The sequence below is a fragment of the Corvus cornix genome, chromosome 2, assembly GCF_000738735.6.
Source record: "Corvus cornix cornix isolate S_Up_H32 chromosome 2, ASM73873v5, whole genome shotgun sequence".
NCBI lineage: Eukaryota > Metazoa > Chordata > Aves > Passeriformes > Corvidae > Corvus > Corvus cornix.
In genome coordinates, this window is record NC_046333.1 from 4,408,350 (window position 1) to 4,422,351 (window position 14,002).

Consider the following 14,002-nt stretch of genomic DNA (forward strand, 5'->3'; position numbering starts at 1 on the left):
GGTTCTGAATTTAAAACTGCAGTGGTAAAATTAAGTGTATAAGTCTCTTTTTGTTGGTGGTGCCTGGCTCAGATCCATTTTTAACATGCTGTTAGCTATCAGAAATATGACACTGGCTACCCCGGTGCCTGCTCTAGGGGTAAAACCTGTTTTTAATTGCTATATAAACTCCTTTTATAACATGGTTAAAAGATCACAGAGATGGTTCCAAGCAGTAATTAAGGCCTATTTAGTAAATATTAAAAATTGCTCAGCAGGGGAATGTTTAACACAGACAAGCAGGAAAACAAACAGCTTTTCAGTTGGAGGTTCTGCCTTATGACAGTGTTGGAGTGCCTGCGCAGCAGCGAGCGAGATGGGGCTGTGGGGCTTTTTTGTGGGACACAGAAAAGAGTAGAAGCAAGGAGTTGGGTGTCCTGCATTAGAGCTCAAGTGAAAGCACTGTGGTCAGACTATGCCTTTGGCAGTGGCCCTCCACAAAGCCTGGTTCACCAGAGGCATCTCAGGAATTTGCCTTAATAAACTAAAAATACATGTAACTGATGTTCTCTTTGACCCGCAGAAGAGCCTGACATCAAGCCACAAGAAGAACAGTGATCAGCAAAGAAGGATGAAACCTGATACTGAGATTCCAAGTCGGTTCTCCTGATGGTTACTGTCCTGCACTGTAATAGTGAGATGCTGTTTTCTCTCTTTTTATGTTGGTGGAAAAAAAAATCCTCAAACTACAAGCAATTTAAATGTATATACATTAGACAGAAACATCAGCCTTTGTGGGTCCATGGTGCCACTCAGCCTTGTATTCCTCACTCTTTTTGTTTTCCTCAATGACCACCAGATGTACCTGAATGCATCCAGATAAAAAAGCTCCGGGTGCAAAGCCTTAAACCATAGGATGAGCGCACAGGACATCTCCATGAGGGCGTTGGACATATCCACGAACGCTAGAACTGCAGCGTGGAGCGGAGAACTGCCCGTCCTCGAGGGCTGAGAGAATACCAGGCCTCCTGATGCCTCACACCCACACGCTATTTTTAAACACGGAATGTGCATCCCTGGAGCGCCTGGGCCGGGCTCCGCTGCCGCCCGCAGGCTCCGGATCGCCTCAGGGCAGGATCAGGCCCAGCCCCGCGGGCGCAGGGACCCGGGAAAGGCCGGCATATGATTGGCAGCCGCTCGACCAATAGAAGCAGCGGATCTGGCAGCGGGCAGCCAATCGTTGCCGCTCTTAAGCGGCACCCGCTCCCGCCCTGTGCTTGAGGGCGGGGACGATGTTTGCAGCCGCCATCTTGTGTGTGGCATCCCCGCCCTTTCCTTAAGGACTCCTCCTCCGCCCTTCTCTTTGGAATCCCTCCTTACCGGCCCGTCCCCTGAGGCCGGTGGTGATAACCGAGCAAACCGTGGCGTAGTCGCCTTGTGGTGGCGGGCAGGGAGTCGCCAAGCCACGCTCAAGATGGCGGCGGGCGGTTCCCCGCCGTGGCGGGCGGGGCGCACGCGGGTGACGTGCGGCGCTCCGGGCATGGGCAGGTGCAGGAGGTGGCGGCGGCCGGAGTTGGGCCGGCGGTAGCGGCGGGAGAGGAGGAGGCGGAGGAGGAGGGGGCTCGGGCTCGGCCAGGGTTCGGGGACAGCCGGGACACCGCAGCGCCTCCTCTCCGCTCCCTCGCCCCTCTGGGACGCTCCCTCTCGCGGCGCGGAGGGCGGCGGGCGCGGCGCGGCCATGGCCGAGGAGTCCAGCGCGCTGCCCTGGTCCATCAACAAGGATGACTACGAGCTGCAGGAGGTCATCGGTGAGCGGTCATCGGGGTTTGGCGGGGGGGGGTGCAGGGTGCCTCTCGGATGTGGGGGTGTGAGTCGGCTGAGGGAAGGGGGGGGTCCGACTCCCCTCAGCTGAGGGGAATCCTGTCACATACCCCGCAAAGGAGTGGGACTGTGTGGCTGCCCCCTCCTTCAGCCGTGTGAGGGTGTGGGAGGATCCGTTCCCCCACACTGAGCTGTGTGAGGGTCTGGGGGACCCCTCAGCTGAGGGGGGTTTGTCCCCCCGCTCTGATGGGTGTGAGGGTCGGGGTACCCTTCAGCTGGGAGGGGTCCCGTCGCACACACCCGTCACGGACTGGGACTGTGTGACCACCCCCCCCGCCCCGTTCTCCAGCCACGTAGGTAGGAAGGATGTGAGAGGATCTGTCCCCCCGCCTTGCGGGGAACTCTGAGGGGCGTGAGGGTCTGTGTGAGCCCCCTGCTGAGGCTGCTGCCCCTCCTCATCTGTGTGTGGGGCCCATGGAAGGTGATGTGGGTCTGCCCCATCCCAGGAGAGGATTGCGGTGGTCGCGGGGACACCTCCCTGGCAGGGGGGGCTCGTCCCTGGCCTCTGCCCGCACCTCTGGGCAGGGTCTGTGTCTCGTGTCGGGGTGAGCGGGACGGGGTACGCTTTCGGGGTGCTTTTCTTCCCATCACGGTGTGATCTGGATGTGCTGGAATGTGAGTGGTCAGCGGGAGTGAACTCCAGAGCTTGCGTGGGCTCTCTCATTCTGGGGCACCCCCGTTCGTTTTGGGGCGGTCACACCTCTCAGCAGTTTCGGAGCCCCGCGCTGCTTTGGTCCCTGCACGGAGGGCTTGGTAGAGCCGCCGAATGAGCCTTTTATCCTGGAATTTTGCTGCTGCCGTGCATTTTCATTCATTGTCCTTAGCTCGAGGCCCCAGCCCTTGCTCTCTCCATTAAACATTTTTTTTTTTCCTTCTTCACTCTCTCTTGCCTTTAAACTGCCCAGTTGCCAAAGGCCTCCCGCTGTACTGATTTATTGGCTATCTCGACCATTTTGTTGGGGTGTGTTTGAGGGATATATTGCTCTAGGGCGAGTGTGTGACACATCAGAGGTGGTGCCACAGGTGACTCTAAGGTCAGTACCTCCCGTCTCACCCTCCGGAGGCACGGAATGAAGCAGGAGGTGGCTCCTGGCCAGAGGGTTTTAGGAAGGAGGTTAATTCTTTGAGTAATCTTTGTGGAGTGCTTTCATTTGAAGTTTCTAAATGACGTAGCACTGTCATGCCCAGGCTTTCCATCTCTGCCTCCTCGGGAGGCTTGTTTTCTGTTGAGGGCGGGAGAGTCTGTGAAAATGCTGTTTTAAGAGATTAAATTCTTAGCATTGTTTAAAAGTAGGAAGGAACTAAAGCTGTGGAGTGGGGGAAATCCTTCTGGAAATCCCTGTTGCTCTGTGGGATCAGGCTTTGTCCTCTCCCTCTGCTCAGAGGGAGCAGCAGTGCTTTAGGAAGGAGACCAACTACCTGTAAAGACAGAGAAGATGTAATCCTCAGACCAACCCTTTAAATCTCCTGGAAAATGTGCCCTGGGGAGGAGGATGTTTAGCCTCCCTGAGGAGCAGGAGATACAGGTGTGGGGCGGAAGGGGGAGAACATGCCACCCATTTCCTGGGGAAAGAGAACTGCATTTCTCTGTGTAGGAAATACTTCCTTTTCTTTTGAGAGCCTGCAAAGGGGTGCTTTGTGGTGGCACAAAGCAAGGATTTGGACCTGAGCAATCAAGGATAGGAGCGAATGCCTCTTTGTAACTGGGGAGCAGGGTGGGATGGGAACAAAAGGGAATGTAAATACACTTCTGCTCTTGGGAGAACTTGCTGCTGGAGACGCGCATCCCACAGCCTCAGAGTGTGAGGAGGAGCACAGACGTGTTGTCTCGTGTTAACTGACAGAACTTGGGGAGAAATCTGGAAAAAATGTTTAATTTCTTCTCTATCCCCTGTCCCTCTGCAAACTGAGTTTCTGGATGTCGCCTGCTCACTGAAAGGTTGTGTTGGCATTTTGGCATGTGATGGAGTGTACACTGAGATGTGTATATTGCAAACATATGGTTTCTCTTTTTAACTTTCCCGTCCCCCGCCCCCCCTTTACTCATTTCAAACACTGGTGTGTCTGCCAGCGGCCTGGATGGAGATGTGACGCAAGTTTCCTAGCACGTATATGATTTGTGGGACAAAATGTCACTGTGTTAACTGAGCTGGTCTGCCTTGCCTCCTGCTTCATGTCTCCTGTAAACCTCAAGGGTTTTTGTTTTGTTGTTGTTGTTGGTTTTTTGGTTTTTTTTTTTTTTGTTGTTGAGCTCTCTTTTTAACTGAAGAGCTGTAAAGGTCCTTCAGCACAGAACAAAGAGACATTCTCCTGTGGAAAGAGATGAACCTTGCACTGGTGCTTTTAAAGGATTTAACTTGTTTCCTGATGAAAAAAAACATAACTCTTAAAATATAGAGTAAATTTTGAGATTACCAGCTCAGCTGTTTCTTCACATGGAATAACGAAAATCCATTTGTAGTCTAATTCTTTAATTTGTACTTGCTTTGCCTGAAAGCAGCCATATGTGGCTTTTATTGAATGTGGATGGTTCCATACCACTCAAGTACAGGAATAGAAAAAGCAAGTTTCCTACCTGCAAAGAGAACTTGTACTGTAAAACTGCCCCCCTGATTCTGGCTAATACTATATATAAATAAAAAAGGATTACTCGGCACCGGGGATGACTCATTATAAAGGTATGGATTAATATCCATGTTGATTATGCTTGGTTAGTGTTAATAACTGCTGAGTAGCCTCCTTAGGCTTAAATAACTTCCAGTATGCTGAATCAAGGAACTTTGATCAGATGAGAACCTAATTTCATTTTAAGAAAGGATAAAATGCAGGTGGGGTAGAGGAAGCAATTTATAAAGCATTTCAGTGAAATGTACCCCCAGAGTAGTGAGAGTTCTGCAGGTGAATAGGGCCTTTGGAGACACTGCAATTTTGATGTAAAAAGCAGAATATAGTCTGTGCCGTGGTGGTGGTTGTGAAGGTGGTTGGTCTTCTGAGCGTGGATTGCATATAAATTACTGCAGTCTTCTTTTTGAAGCCTGAAATAAATTCGACCTCATGCTGCTTGTGCTGATCAGATACACAGGCAGGTTCCCCTGGATCTCACAATTCCTCTTGGAAATGCTGGTAGCAGGAGTGAAGGTGGTTGGAACTGGGTCATTCTCATTTTGCTACTTTTTTGGAAAGATGAGAGCAGTGCTGACTGTGGCTGTTTGATTTAGGAGCATCCCCTTTGCTGCAAACAGCCCGTGCCAGAAACAGGAGATAAATTAGTGGTGGGAATGCTCCCATGCTCTGTTCCTGTGCCCTCTCTCCCCTGACAGATTCCTTTGCAGCGATGAGGACAGTGCAGGCTGCATGAACAGATGTGGTGGGAGTTTCTTATCCCATCAGAAATCAAGCCTAAATTGAAAACTGAAGTCACCATTTAAGGAATGATTAGTTTCTTTAATGACTGCGGTTTAAGTAGCTTTGGAGTTGGGCTTTGCCTGTGAACATGTTGATCTTTTGGGGCTGAATATTTAGATTTCTATCTGTGTTCATCCCAGCCCTGTGTGGGAGAAATTTTTTTTCACAGGTACAGAGGACCTTCTTAGAATTAAGATTTCTGCTCTCCCAAATTTTATCAAAGTGTCCGTGGTCATCTGTCTGGTGCTTCTGTAGAAGTCTCATGTGCCATTGAAGAAGAGCAGCCTGGAGGTGCTGACCAGGAGCGATTGGGGTCTTTGGATGTAAAAACCAGGCTGGAATGGGAGGTTCTTGTCCAATGATAACTTTAGGGATTGTTTTTTTTTTCCTTGGAGCGTGGTGGTGTTCATTGCTAGCTGTGGTGCCTGTGTGCTGGCTGCAGCCAGTTTCACATGCCTGATTATTTAAAACCCATTCAAAAAAATGTTACACTGTACAAAATATAACTGCCTGAGCTCTAAATGGAGTGTTTAGGATTCAGTCTTGGTGCCATATGTTTTGTTTTAGCATTTTCTTGTGGATTCCCACTCCTCCCCCCCCCCCCCCCCCCCCCCCCGCTTTGCTGAGCAAAATTGATTCCTACACTGTATTCCCAGTATTCAAGCTGGTTAATTCATTTGAAGACTTGCTTTGTGTGCTCATTTTTTCCACATAAAGTTGGTGGAAAAGCCTTAGTTGTTTTATATTATGTTAAAACTTATATTAAATTGACTTTGGGCAAATATAGATAAGTTAAAAAAATGTGAGCAGTCATTCATAGTCTGCTTGGGCATTGAAGTGAGAGATGCTCAGTACCAGTTTCTCAGCTGCTTGGATGTAGACAAGTATGTCTTGTGTGATCCTGAGTGCAACAGAATAGCCAAGCTACTCCTGCATCCAGGCTACCTTGCCTTTGGACACTTGACACATCTCGTTTCTTTAAGACCTTTGATACCATTGCCCTGCTAGAATTAGAGCTGAAATGAGTTGCTTTTCACCCATGGGGAGGTGAAAGCAAAAGGTGTTTGGTTGTTCGTGTGCCTTTGTTTAGTGCTTCTGTTGTCTGTGCCCTGATAGGAAGGAGGATAAAATGCAGCAGAGTGGCAGGATAAAGGCAGCTGAATGAGGACTTACAAAGCCAAGCAGTGATGAAGGAGGCTGGCTGGGAAGAACACCTGGTTGTTAGCCTTGCCTACTGGTTTGAGGGGACAGCAGGGACAGATCCTGCTGTTTTCAGCTATTCTGGGGTATTAAGAAAAAAGCCAGCATGCAGGGTGTTTCATGTAGAAGTAGTTCACACTTTCCTGGGTTTAGTTTCTATGTAGCAGTTGCTTCCAGTACTGTTAGGTACCTGGACCGATTAATGTTTAACACTTCCATTTCTCAAGAATCCATTTAAATAGTTTCAGTTTAATGCAAATATCTTTGCTGGTGCTGGGAAGTGTGTCTGTACTGTGCTCCTGAACACACCTGAGGGGTGTACGTGCTGCCTGACAAATGCATGCCTGGGAGGCATCTTACTTCTTCAGCTGATGAAATCTTGAAGAGAATCAACTCTTCCCCAGAACGTTTGTCTATTTAAACTTGGCAGCATCTCTTTTCTTTCCAAGTGTTAGCAGCTTGCCCACTAAGCCAGAGTCTAGAGATGTAATATTTTAATAAAAGTTGGAGCTCTTTAAAACGATGGCAATAACACTTATTGCTAATAGTATTAGTGCGTAGCAACAAACTGTGTCTTGGTCAAATTTTCTTGGAAGATTTCCCCGAAAATGGACAATATCCATCATGAATTGCTGCAGCCGTAAATTTAGCTGTGGACATGATAATGGAGTGCTTGTAAACTTGGTGTTATTAAACTTTCTTAATAGGGAGAGACAGACTTGAGGGCTTTGTGGGTGTAGAAGAATAGCTGTTGGAACAGTGGAATTTGGCATTGCAAAATCTTTCAAATATCAGGATGCTGGGGCTTTCCAGACAAGTTGAGCTATTATCCTGCACTCCCTTTAGAATCAAACAACTGAGATGCAGATCTGAAGGACTTGGCTCTCAAAGCTGCTGCAGTTTCCTGTGACTTCACCTAAGGGAGTTCAGCCTTGACATTTCTAAAAAACACGTGAAACTCCATCTCTCTTCCTGGCAGCCACACGGGAAAGTCTTGGAGACAGGGTTAGGTCCCCGGCAGACAGGCAGTCCAGGCTCTTAATCAGAAGGTCTTAGCTCTTGGTGTGTGAGAAGAGATAGGGTACCTCTGGTAGAGGCAGAATAATGCATATACTAATGAAGGGAGTCAGACTTAAGAACAAAATCCAACTTGTCTGGCTTGAGTAAGACAAGATCACTTTAGCAAATGGTGTAACTACAGCTGAATGGCAGCAGGGATACAGATGCCTGACTGGGTCCATGGTACTGAGTCAGAATTTCTCATGTCCCTTGTGTGCATGAACATAGATGAAGAGACTGACTTAGTGTGGGATTCTGTCAGCCCTAAGTTTGATCCCTTAACTTGTCTGAGCATGTTGTTTGCCTTGAAACACTGCTAATGAGTGGGGTTTTCATGTTAATCATCACAGCCTGCATATTCCTTGGTTTTAACCATATTAGGTGGTCCTGTCACATTGTACAAGCAGGTAGGGATTTGTGGTGATACAAGTGCACAAACGAAAAATCCAGTACTTCTTTTCACAACTACTCAACAGCTACAACAACCAACAAAGCTTTTTTCCAAGTCCTTTCTCTCATCACTCCCCAAGGTTCTTAAAGATTGCTGTTTTCTGGTGTGTACCACTGCACACAGAACTTTTGCTTAATGCAAATTTTCTTGTAATTAGGAGAAATTCCATCCTGGAAAAAATACTGGTTATGTATCAGCTTCCATCAAGCTAGGGTCTAATGTGCCTTGCCAGGATTTCTGAGACCTTTTTGGTTCTACATACTGGGAAGTCTGCAGGGGATGACTGTCTTCCACTCTTAGAGGCTTCACATCCCATCCATGAATGAAGTACAGAATAAATTCAGAGCACAGATTCACTTTCTCACCAAATTACCATGTTAGGCAAATCTTCCTTCCACCTCCCATCCCTTACAGTTTTATACAGTTTGTACTGCATGCTTGTGAAATGACACCTTCAAAGTCTGATAACTCAGTTGAATTAAAATGCATTTGTGAGTGAATACAGAAAAGCTTTTCTGAATGAGGCTTTAATTTTTTGCCAGATTTCAATTTTCTGCTCCAACCACTTTGTCTTGAGAGTTTGGGGCGGGGAAGAGAAAATATTCTTGTTTTCTTTCATTTCACTGTTCCATGCTAAACTGACTTTATAGCATTCTCCCCAATGGATATTTCCTTCAGGCAGGAAATGAGCGTATGTAAATTCATTCTGTAAAGAGAAGGTACAAGCAGCTGTTAAAGAATAGTGTGAATTGAAATACTTCAGTGATCATCTCTTACTGTAGTAAATTCTCCTTGGGTTTTGCCACAGTTTTACTGTTTTATTGTCATGAATGGTAATTTAAGGACAAACTTTACTTTTATTGCTAGCACCTTGCTATTAATAAAGCTGTGTGGGAGGATGCTGTTCCCATTTCATCCATCCACAGAGTTGAATTAAGTTAAAACAGCAGAAGGAAAATTTGACCTTAAGTACCCACCTGACTTCTGGTGAGATCTGTCCAGTTGTATCCTCTGGTGGCTTATTGTGTGGAAGAATTGAAGTTGGCTTTTGTCTTATTGCAGAGTTAACTGACAAATTTTGCAGTTCCTTAGAGGGGAGGGTGTTGTCAAGTAGGAAGATGTCTAAAAAACTATCTGTGAATGTAGAATTGTGTTGAGGTACTTGTGGCAGGATGTGAGATTATTGCATATTGGGGCAGTTCAACGCGTTTTGTAAAACTGATGGTTTACTAAACATTGGATGAAAGCTCCATAGTTACTATTGGACAGGTTGTGCATTTTCAAATTTGGTTCAGTCCCAGTTACGCCCTTGCTCATTTTCAGTCTTCGGGGGATTTTAAGTCCATGTCCTTAGGTCCTGGGGTTCATTCCAGCTCTTCTGAGAAGGAAGCCGTGAAAACAGTGCAGAGGGTATTGGAAAATGATGGTATTTGAAAAGTGAGAGAGCACATTAATGGCTGTGGGATGAGAGCACTTACAGAATATTTTTCTTAACAAAATTTTGGGCTCAGCTGTCCTCTGAGCTGATACCTGTTGAGGTAAGTGGGGCAGCTGAAACTGCAGTTGGGAATTTCAGGCTGTCTCCATCTTCAGGCAGGCAACACAATATTAGGTTATCTTGATGGCTTGAGAACTTGTCATTTAAAGGCAGAGCTTCTTGTTGTGGAGTGTAAACACCTTTCCTGCAAAATCCACAGGGATGGATTTCATTATGTCAATTTTCAGGACAAAACCGGAAAGCTCCTGTCACTTATTTTGCTGAGACACAGAGCTAGTGAGGACTCCCAGGGTCGTGGAGTTCAGTTCCCTGCTCTGGCTGATGCCAAATTGTATAATCCCTATACCGAATTAATGAATGCTTGTGCTGGAAATGGCACATGGGGGAATTACTGACACACGTTCTATTAAACACTCAAATCTCCCTGTGACCCTGTCATTGCTGGATGAAACAGCTGCTTAATGGATTCCCCATGACAGTGGGAAGTAACAATGCCTTGTCTTTCATAGCACGTGGCTGAGGCTTGGTGGTTTCTTACACCACTTGCTTTATGTTCAGGCTGTATCTGCAGGGACAATTCCCTGTGGAGGCACAGGGAAGCTGAACCTTGACGTTTGTGCCATCTCCAAACCTTAAAGGCGTTGATGCAAATGTCTCCAGTTTGTGATTCCTCAAGATCTACCAATGGAAATGGAGTTATTTGGAAACTTGATGTGTATATGTCTTGTGTGTATATGTCTTTACTTCCTAGGCCACTTCTTTGTGAACCTTTCTATCTCTCACCATGTGAGGTAGTTATAAAATCATAGAGTCATGGGATCATTAAGATTGGAAAAGACCTTTAAGATTATCAAGTCCAGCCATTAACCCTGCACCACTGTGTTCACCACTAAACCCTGTCCCCAAGTGCCACATCCAGTGTTTTTTGAACACTTTCAGTGGTGATTCCACCACTTTCCTGGGTAGCCTGTTCTGATGCCTGACCACCCTTTCAGTGAAGGTTTTTCTAATATCCAATATCAGCCTCCCCTGGTACAACTTGAGGTCATTTCCTCTCATCCTGTCACTTGTTACCTAGGAGAGGAGTCTGACTCCCACCTTGCTACAGCCTCCTTTCAGGGAGTTGTAGATGGCAATAAGGTCCCCCCCAGGAGCACCAAGCAAGTTGAAAGGTGAAGCCATAAGTTCCATCCTTTCACTAAAGTAAAAATAGTCATTGAGGATGCCAATTGCTGTCTAATAAATAGCTTGGTATTAACAGCTAATAAATACCTTGGTATTGACTTGCAGCAAACTATATTTCACTGGAAAAAGCATCTTGAGCATGAACAGTTTTCCTGTTGAACAACTCACCAATGCAAATCTTGTTTGAACAGCTGAGAGGCCTGATGAACTGGCAACCTCAGCTCAGTTATCTGTCCAGATACTAAGGCTCAGGATGGTTCTCATTACTCTTGGTTAGAGAATGTAGTTTTTAACCAATGGGCTAATCTTGTGTGCTGAACAGACTAATAGATGCAGAAAATATTTACTAGATCAAGATATTTGCTGAAAAGAAAGGATAATAGCCTTTGAGAGAGGATATATCTGATACTTAAAAGCTTGTTTACCTAAAATAACCATGGTACTATCAAACATCTGCACTGTAAGCAGACAGATTGTTCTGTTAAGTGGAACCCCGGCCAAATAAAATATCCTCTACAGTTGACAATTACATTTGAGAGACAGAGTTCAGAGATAAAGATTGGAAGGGAAGAAAGGAGAACACTGGCTTGGCTACTGTACCAGTGCTGTGTTTTGAGCCTTGGTAATACCTGATGACAGCCAGCATGATATTTACATTGCTGCATATACCATAAAGGCAACTGACAGTAATTAAAAGGGAACGATGAACCTTCTCCACTAAAATTGCTGTGTTTGGAGATGTTTGAGCCTGCTTTCCGTCCTGTAGAACTAACACTGCATAGCTGCAGTGCCCTTTAAATTAGCCAGAGATGTTGGCACAAAATCAAATAAATATAATTGGTTTCAAACTGAAAATCTAATTTAGGCATGCTAATAGCATCTTAAGTAAATGTGGCAGGTCACGCAGGACTTGTGTAACTAGCCCTTTGAGCTTACTGTAGTTACTGCCATGGGGAAAATGGTCTCAGAGGTGTTCCCCAAATCACCTGGGTACCTTGGACAGCTGGAGGGTGTTTTCTTAAAGCATGATGGGAATGTCTGCTAGTCTGGACTCATTTGGGGTATGTGAGGGCTGCGGGAGGTTAGGCATACAGCCAAGAGCAGCACTCTCTGCCACCCTCTCTTCCATGCTTTGGTTTTTGCAGTGGAAATGTTGGAGGACTATCAGATGGGCTGATACTCCTCCCTGGTAATCCTCTCTGCTGATACCTTCTGTGGCCAGTGGCTTTTCCCCTGGTCTTTTTTTTTTCTTGCATCCCTTGCTCTGGTGTGGAGTCTGATGCTGCAGCTCTGTCATAGGGAGGCAGTGGAAAGCTTGCCTTGGCTGCCTGTGCTGTGCACTGGTGCCTGCAGATGAAATCAAACAGCGAGGTGACCGGGTGACAACTTTGTCACATACCTTGCTGACATGCTTTGCATGGCCAGCCCTATTCCTTGCCCTCTGTTCCAGTCCTGGCCTGTTTTACATTGACAGGCTGACCGTTTTCTCTCCAAGCCTGTCACTTCCCTCCTTAGTCTGTGAGGATTCTCAGCCTAAATGTTTGCCGAAGGTGGAAAACAGATGACATTTTTCTGTGTTCAGGGCCTATGAGATATTGAAAGATTTTTGAGAGAACAATGTGGTGTGGGGTGGGGTGAAAACTTCCATAAGACTCCCTTTCCTTTCTGCAGAAACCTTGGCATTGAGTCGTTTAGATTACAGTAGCTAACCTCTCTCCAGCTTAGAAATCAATGTCATTTATTTATTTATAGTGTAGAGTTCAGTGGGGCCATGGGAAGATGTACCTATCTGTGGGTATTGCCCATCAGTTGCTGATGGCTCTGGAAATAATAATGGACTTATTACAAGTGATTGGATTTGGGTTTATATTACTTCCTCTGAGTCTGAGATGTGAATTAAAGACTTGGGCAATAAGTCTGCAGCATTGAGTGTTTTTGTATTGATGGACCACTGGATGGGAAGTGTGTTTAAACGAGTGCTGGCAGCACTGCGTGATCTTTGCTGGCTTACCATCCAGCTCCACTGTACATGGAGCACTAGGAATCTTGAGAAGTACATTGTCTTACATGGGCAGAAACATCTGAGCTCTGGACAGGATGTGTGGTTTTCAGTGGTATTGTCAACTGTGAGAGCTCTCGTCAAGATGGTGAATAACTCACTGTCAGCAAGTTTATGTGCTGTTAAATGTTTTGGCTCTATTTCTAACTGGACTGCAGACTTTCAAAATATGCTTCTCCTTATTTTCTGAAATTCTTTGAGCATGCGTGATTAATGCTGGAATATCAGTTGTCTGTTGGACACTGCAGGTGCTGACATAAATTGAGCAAAGACTCTCAGGCTTTGGGAAGACACATAATGGTGTCTTAACAGAAATCCCTTGTGTTGTGAGCACTGTTGGAAATCTTTGGCCTCACAACTTGCACAGAATCTCGAACTACTTGAACTCTGGCTGTACTGGAATAAATGATCAGAGAGCATTGCCAAGTGATACACCTGCAATTTAAATGAAACAACAGGAATTCACAAGTGAAAACTCTGCTTTTTCCAGTTCCTCCTTCCAATTCTTCAGTAAAAGGTCTAGACTGTAGTCCTTAGATGTGCTGGTGTGAAATAGAAGTCACTTGTATTTATGTCTCAGTTCTCTGCCTGGACTTGTTACCTCCCTATCCTTGCCCTTTCTCAGGGTGTTGTCCAGCCCATGCCCTGTGTCTTGCTGTACCTCCAGCTGCCTTTGGCTTGAACCCAGCTGAATGTTCCCAGTGCTGGGCTGTGCTCAAGGTGAGCCTGAGCGAGGAATGAACCTGCTGCATGCAGTGATGTGAGTTAGGCTGGGCTGAAGGGTGGGGTGACATTTTGTCATTGACCACACAGAAATGCAAAGTTTTAAAATTATTTATTTAAACCAGGCTTGAGCTGTTCTTCCTAAAGCCTTTTCAGAACAAATATGAGGGTAGCCACTGTCTTGTAAATGTGAGAGGTCAGCTGTTAAGCTGCCTGCAGGACTGTTGCATGCACATAGTGCAGGTGTCTTCATATGTAGTGTGTACTTATGCTGTGATTTGTAGTCTGTGGGGAATTGCTGGTTTTCCTCCACCCCCCCATATAGGCTTTAAATCTGGCTCCCTCACAACTTTCCAGTTAAATCTGCTTTCGCTTTCTGCCTTTGCTTATGCTTTTCTGATTTATTTCTTCCTTGCACTGTATTAGCAAGTGTTTCTTTCCTTCTTCTCCACACAGTGTCTTTCCATCTCTGCCAGAGATCAAACACTGTATGATTGGAGTTGGGAGAAGGTGCACCTAGTTAAACCTGGCCTCTTACTACCTCTGCCAGAGTTTTAAATAA

The 14,002-nt window shown here is 46.1% G+C and overlaps 1 protein-coding gene across 1 annotated transcript in view; it reads left to right on the forward strand.

Moving 5' to 3' along the window:
- The first annotated feature begins 1,573 nt into the window (after positions 1-1,573).
- OXSR1 (oxidative stress responsive kinase 1) overlaps positions 1,574-14,002 on the forward strand; it is an 88,215-nt gene continuing 75,786 nt past the window's right edge. Inside the window, exon 1 of the mRNA XM_039549256.1 lies at positions 1,574-1,787. Coding sequence (XP_039405190.1) covers positions 1,718-1,787 — 70 coding nt within the window. The 5' untranslated portion in view covers positions 1,574-1,717. The remainder of the gene's footprint in view (positions 1,788-14,002) is intronic.